Source organism: Mytilus galloprovincialis, chromosome 2, assembly GCF_965363235.1.
Source record: "Mytilus galloprovincialis chromosome 2, xbMytGall1.hap1.1, whole genome shotgun sequence".
NCBI classification, from domain to species: Eukaryota; Metazoa; Mollusca; class Bivalvia; order Mytilida; family Mytilidae; genus Mytilus; species Mytilus galloprovincialis.
The window spans coordinates 13091233-13098258 of record NC_134839.1 but is presented as its reverse complement, the minus strand read 5'-3'; the positions used below and the strand labels follow the sequence as shown (position 1 = coordinate 13098258).

The following is a 7026-nucleotide window of genomic DNA, read 5'->3' as shown; positions in this document are numbered from 1 at the left end:
GCACACATACTAATCAGTTATATTAATAAACTGACACAACGATAAAAATATGCACCATCCCCTTCTGTTCTGTAAGTGAGGGTTATAAACAGAGAATATTAGAAAAAAAAAGCAAGAAGCCAGAATTAAAAATAAAACATTTTTTTATTAGATATAACTAATAATGCAATAAAGCATAAACAGAAAATACAAAACATCAACAACATTTGGATAACAAAAAAAACATAAAATGAGCATAAATACCAGTATACAGTCCCAATTCGTCATTTACAACGGAATTCAATGTTGCTTTCCAACAATGTATGTATGCGCCTAAGTTTATGTAAAGGACCTCTTTTGATTAAAATTATCCATATCAAGGATTATTTCCACTTTGAACAGGAAAAGTATATAGTATTTTTTCTCTTAATGTTAAATCACAACCTAAAAGAAGTCCCTCAATTTGCAATTTCATTGACTGATTTTTTTTCATTGCCGAATGTTTTTTTTTAACTTCTATGATTATGATTTCGATCATCGTCGTCATACTTCTAAGACGTTGTCGAACATGCGGACTTTTGGCTTCTCCGTTCTGGTATGCCACACCAAAATCTGAAGAAAAAAATCATATACTAAAATATAATATTTACAAAAAAACGTTACATTGGTAGGAAACAATATTGATTTTTCTAGAGAAGTCTGGTTTTCATTAAATATGTGTGCAAGTATTGCAACAATTTTTTCCACATTTTAAAACATTTTTGTACTAAGTGTAGAATACAACCTACAAAAACCCCAGACGAGTACCATTTTATGTTGGTAGCACATACATGTCTGACACAAAACCAGCAGGTTTTGTGGGAAAATTTACATGTATTTCTTTAAAAGTGAAAGACTAACGTCTTTTGGCACAATAAATTCAGTTTGCAATGCCACAAAAGAATACAAAAGACAGAAACAAAAATTCCAAATTGTGAATTACAGAAATCCGATATAACCAATACTTAGACGCCATTGGTAAAACACACCGAGTGTGGCTAAGCATCGAGTTGGAAATATAGTTTGAGTTAGTTCAAATTTAAGTTAAAAAATCGAGAAACAGTTCGAGTTCAAGTCATAATTCCTTATAGGAGTTAAACTTAATAATTTGAATTCGAATAATGGAATTATTTATCTCCGAATGTGATGATAAAATACCTTAGTACAATTATCAGCAAGTGGCTCAATTTCATCCCACGTACAGCATCTTTCTAATAGTTTTGTCTCAAGCATTCCTGGATCTGCATCCGTACTGAATCTCATCGGTTTGTATGTCCATAACACGTTGGCATTTAAAGCAAATCCAGCCATGTCAATTGGAAATTTTCTTTTCTCAGGTTTCCAAGCTAAAAATTTAATCACCTGAAAAGAAATAAGTAACGTAACTTTTACGTTATTTGCTTCATGTAAATGTTGCTGAATACATCAACTAGAGAATTTCGCCACACCTTTTATAATTTGAATGTTGATTTTTAAATTCTCGTCAAAAACAAATACTGTGCCATTTGTTTATATAGTTTTTTTTAGCTAAAAAGGACCAACTTGCATCAAAAATATCTATGGTAGTAATTAAGAGGTGGGTCAACTTATTTCATGTAATAGTTTGAAACAAATTTAGTGTTTGATTTTCTTTAAAACTTTGCATGTATCGGACTCAATAGAATGTGGTTTACCCTTTTGAATTAAAACTTTGCCTTTATCGATCTCAATAGAATGTGGTTTACCCTTTTGAATTAAAACCGTCCAAAGTCATCTTCTTTCATGTCTTCTAATATTTATATTTTCAATGATACCGATGTTAAATGTTTATAGTTTATTTTTTGGAGTTCGTGATAACAGTTTTTGAAGGAATATTTCATGATAGAGATAAAGGGTATCGGATGACTTCACACTTTTTTCCGTGATTTGATGATACGATTTCACGTTTTCATCTCTGATATTTCTTAAAAAAGAGAAAATGAAATACCGAAAAATTAAAAACCATTTCGCATTTAAAGATTTGTGGATTTCTATCTAAGAAGATAGATTGTCGGTATTGTGTTGTTTTGTACCAAAGGTGTTGTCAGTTTGTATTAACTTTATTTGTTTTGAATGTTCCCTTCTTTGATACATATTTTATGGTGATTAAGATTATAACACAATGTTGACTGCTGTACACCTTTTTTTGACATTTTTACCTATTAAGTCTGTTTGTTTTGTTCATACATTGTTGTCAATATAATTGAATTTGATGCGACTCTCATACCAGTGAGAGCTCTAATTCCATTTTCTGCATAAGAAAATGCCTGTACCAAGTCAGGAATATGGCAGCAATTATCTATTCGTTTGATGTGTTTGAGTTTTTGACATGCCATTTGATTAAGGACTTACAGGAAAAAACAAAATAATTGCCCTCAATTTTTCACTAAGTTTTGAGTACTCGATTATCTTGTTCTGTAATGATACTGTTGAAGTTGATTTTTTTCTACGGATTGTTTTTATGGTGCATTATCTGGTGTACTCTTTTGCCTTAAACTGATCCAGATCCCTTAAACTATTTTAATTTAATTAACTAGTTGATATATATTGTTCTATCCTTTGACAGGATCCTCGCCATTGTGTCATGAAATTTGTTGTTTATCTATGAGTAGTGCGTTTCGCCTCTGTTGAGTCTTTGTTTACTCCTTGGTTTTGATTGTTATTGTCTTCGGTACTCATAACTTACCACAGCTTTGTTGATTTCTATGAATATGACCCGCCAGTACGTTGATATTTAATTCACGTATAGATCAGCATAAATGACATTTCTAAATCAAAATCCAGTTAAGAGAATATAGATCTAAAGTGGGGTTTTTATTCTTCCAAATGACTCCATTCTATATGCCATATGGTTTTTTTTTCTACCAAGGCCACTTATTCTGTAACGATTACAATGTCATTCTATACATATATGTCAATTATTTGTTCACAGATTGTATTGTTTACCGTAGTTCAAACTCAGCTTTGTTAGATCCTAAATCTGCGATGAAGATTGTGTAGTTGTATAATTTTCACCGTCTATTTATCTCTGTTGTCGTTTGTTGTTTGGTCAGAGATTTTGGACGTTGTTGAAAAAGAAATAATTATATTGGGAACTATTTTTAAAATGCTGTTGACCAATCTGTCAAACCAAAACCAAAGCGTTTGTTGTCTGCTATAGATATAGAAACGAAAAACTGAAAAAAATTTATGAAGAATTTGATTTGACTCTTTAAAAGCCCCTACCTTTCCATCTTTAAGAATAGGTGTTTCATACGTCCTTCCTCCTGATAACCCTACCGGCCACATTGATAATTTTTTGGTGTATCGCATCTGCAGATGAATTAAAAAGATTAGCTGAATTTAAAACCGTTTTACAATTGTTTATTATCAAACTCGATAAAAATGCAATATACATTAAGTACTACTTTTTGACAATCTTTTGTGCGACATGCAATCATTGATATCTAATTTGTTGGGCGCAGCTGACAAAATGAGAAGGACATTCCCTTGAATTCTTCTTACAGTAGGAAAAGATTTTAACAAATCAAGGAATCAAAGTCTCATCTGTTTTACTATGGTTCCTTTCAATATTACGGTGTATTTTTGATCATCAGACCAACGGATAAGTGACATATAATAACTTAGCATTTTGTAACTAATGGTGAATTAAAGCTTGTTTAAAAGATAAGTTATTCTCAGGGTCCTTTAGTTTACCATGTGAACAAAATGCACGATCTTCGGTTTGTAAATAAGGAAACAGTAGTATACCGCTCCATAATCATAAATTGATAAAGCTAAAAACAATTCTGACATACAAACCGAGGGAAACATTTCAACGATAGAAGGAAAACATCTGAACAGCAGAAACACATAACTGCAAATAGAACAAACGCCAACATACATAGGAACAGACTCTTTGATAACAACGTAAAAGCACGTTTGCCTCATTCATATTAATATATATATATAACCATCTTTTACCTGATTGTTAAAGGTCAACAATTTAACCTCAAGCTTAAAGGGGGTTATAGTTTTTGTTTGAGTCGAAAACAAAATTTCTTCAAATTAGGGATCAGGATATTTTGTTTAGGGGGGAAACCATACCCTCCTCCCTTTTGAAGTTAAACGGTCGCTTCCTAATTGTTAACCATAATAGAAAATTAAACTAGTACAATCATTATTTTTTTCTAATATATCAAAAATCATAATGGAACAGATGGGATAAAAAATATATTATTCATTTTTATATTTTCATCTATCCTCTTATCACTTGTAAATACAATGTCCTTGTTTTACCTGGTAAGGACGTTATTGGGGATTTTTTTTCACGGCAAAGGCACAATTGGAAGATTTTTTGTTTCAGAAATATTATATCGATTTATTTGTATTGCAATAAAACAATGCATTGCTAAACGGCTGGACATATGTCTTGTAGGCTTATTGTAGTGAACATACCAGAAAATTTATGATTGAACTTTACAACCTAATCCCGGCTACTTAATATACCTTTGCAAAGCCTATTATCTCTACTTAACATTTTTTACCTTATATATGATTCATTTTCGAGGTTTATTTTTTCTTTAACATACCATTTACTAATCATTTCTCATATATAGTATTTTTTTAACCATTAATGCAATAATAGTACATTTAAAGTAATAGAATTTGCAAATATCATTCAACGTTATATAACGTGATTGAAATAACATAAAAAAGATATCGACTTTTTCGCAAGTATGTACATTTATTCATAGGAAGATACCAAAGCCTTGTTGATAAATATTCCGTTTCAACTTCACCAATCATAAACGATTTTTTTGAAGTATAGATTATAGGTACTGATGTTATTTATCATCTTAGTTACGTGTTAAATTGTTCTTTTTTTGTGTTTGTAAATAATTACTTTTACTGTTTAGTCTATTTTTGGTGATGTCCATTTGACGTAGCTCGGTACTTATGCATCCTGTCATTGTGTTATTATTTTATGGTAGTTTTTAGTATTCTTGTCTTTCGTTTTTGTTTTAATGCGCTTTGTCTTAATGCCTTTTTGGGTTTTTTTGTTGACTTATTTGTTTGTTTGATAGTAATTAAGATTATATCTCAATGTTGACTGCTGTACCCCTATTTTTGACATTTTTACCTATTATATCTTTGTTTTGTTCACACATTATTGTCAATATAACGGAATGTTATGCGACTGTAATATAAGTGATATTTAAGCTAGCTACAAACCATGCTAATTACACTATGTTTTAGATAAGAAAATGCCTGTACCAAGTCAGGAATATAGCAGTTGTTATCATTTCGTTTAATATGTGTTTTAGCTTTTGATTTTGTTATTAAATGATGGAATTTCCGTTTTGAATTTTTCTAGGAGTTCCAGATTTTTTGTTATTTTACCTTTTTTAACATTGACTTCAGAATAAGCATGACATTTACATTAAAATACCTTCTTAATTAACTACCAATGATAAATCAAAATTCAAAATGGGAATTGTCTCGGTACATGTTTTTTTTCATGCAGATAGTTAAAAGTAAAAAAAAATAGATGCAACTATGTGAACTTTTAATAGTAAATGTTTAAGTTATACTTTTTTACTTCAAAAATTGAACAGACATCCATTAAATGTAATAAAATATTTTTTTATTTATGTCTGTTGGAAAACATTTTTGACATACTATTGTAAATTGTACACATATCTTCCAGAAAAGACATCTTTAACAATACAGAGTATACATATTATTCATTTCATATAATACTTTCAAATTACATTCTAGGGAATATCAAGCATCTAAATGTTTGTATGAATAAATTTAAGATAATAGCTTTTTTGCAATTAGTTGATAAATGATAATTTAGGGTGGGTATTTTTCAGTTACCGACAATATAACATTTTAAGGTTCGTCAAACTGAACATGCAATTTTGTTTTGGAAGTCGTAGTTCTGTAATTAAATGTATTTAAGTTTTTCTACTTTATTTCTATTAGTTATATCCTTAATGCAATAAACGTGAAAACCGTACTATGACCTATGATGGTTTACTTTAATAAATTGTGACTTGGATGGAGAGTTGTCTCATTGGCACTTATACCACATTTTCCTATATCTAATATATAATTATTTAACACTTACCTGTTGAAATATTTCGAGGCTATACGCATTGTCGTCATCAGCAAAATATATGACAGCCGGTATACTTGGATTGTGATTGACCATAATCCAATCTAAAGCAGCATTTCTCTGGTCAGCACCTCTATGGTGATTATTTGTCTCGCTTCTTCTGCTCTGAGCAAAATAGGTAAATGATACACCAGTTGATTGAAAAAATTCTTGCGTTTTTAAGTTAATAACTTCAAAATCTTCTACAATGATCCAGTGTAATTGTTTAACCAGTCGCAGAGTGTTTGCCATACGGGTAAGTTCGGCTTTTTGAACTAGTCTGTAATATGTGGGTGTGATTATGAAAATAATCGGAATATCGTGATTATCTGCTTTGTTGAGTGACGACAAATATGCCTTGTTTAGTCTTCTTCTCATGAAATACATGTTTTCTTTTAACCTTTCTGGTAAAACATTCAAATTGACAAATTGACCTCCTGAAAATAAATTTGTTTATTTAAAGTCATAAGGCAAAACGACATTATTTATTATGAAATATAGTACCAAATGATTGAAGGCAAATTTCTTTGTAAATAAAGGCGACATTAGTATACCGCTTTTCATTAGTTATACATCAAGTTAACTGAAACAAATCCGGGTCACAAACTTGTACCATTGAAATAAAGTATCGGGTTATAATGACCAATTACACTAAGAAACATTAGCGCACAATCCCTTTTTGCCTTAACCAGGTACCAAACACTTAGACTAAATTAATTTGGCTCGTTTAATTTTCTTAACCTTTTGACAAAATATTAACTTTGCCCTTTGATAAAAATATCAAAAATTTTAAAGAACCACAAATTATATCGGAAAAAAATCATTGGATGTATAGCAGTATGACAAAT

The 7026-nt window shown here is 30.3% G+C and overlaps 1 protein-coding gene across 1 annotated transcript; it reads right to left on the bottom strand.

The window, feature by feature from the left end:
* Nucleotides 1–222: 222 nt before the first annotated feature.
* On the bottom strand, nt 223–6609 carry LOC143062124 (galactosylgalactosylxylosylprotein 3-beta-glucuronosyltransferase 2-like). The gene is made up of 4 exons (XM_076233935.1): nt 6152–6609; nt 3262–3348; nt 1177–1380; nt 223–591 (listed from the first exon to the last, which is right to left on the bottom strand). Exons 1-4 carry the CDS (start codon nt 6563–6565, stop codon nt 523–525), a joined length of 774 nt encoding a protein of 257 aa, XP_076090050.1. The 5' UTR covers nt 6566–6609; the 3' UTR covers nt 223–522.
* Between the last annotated feature and the right edge of the window lie 417 nt (nt 6610–7026).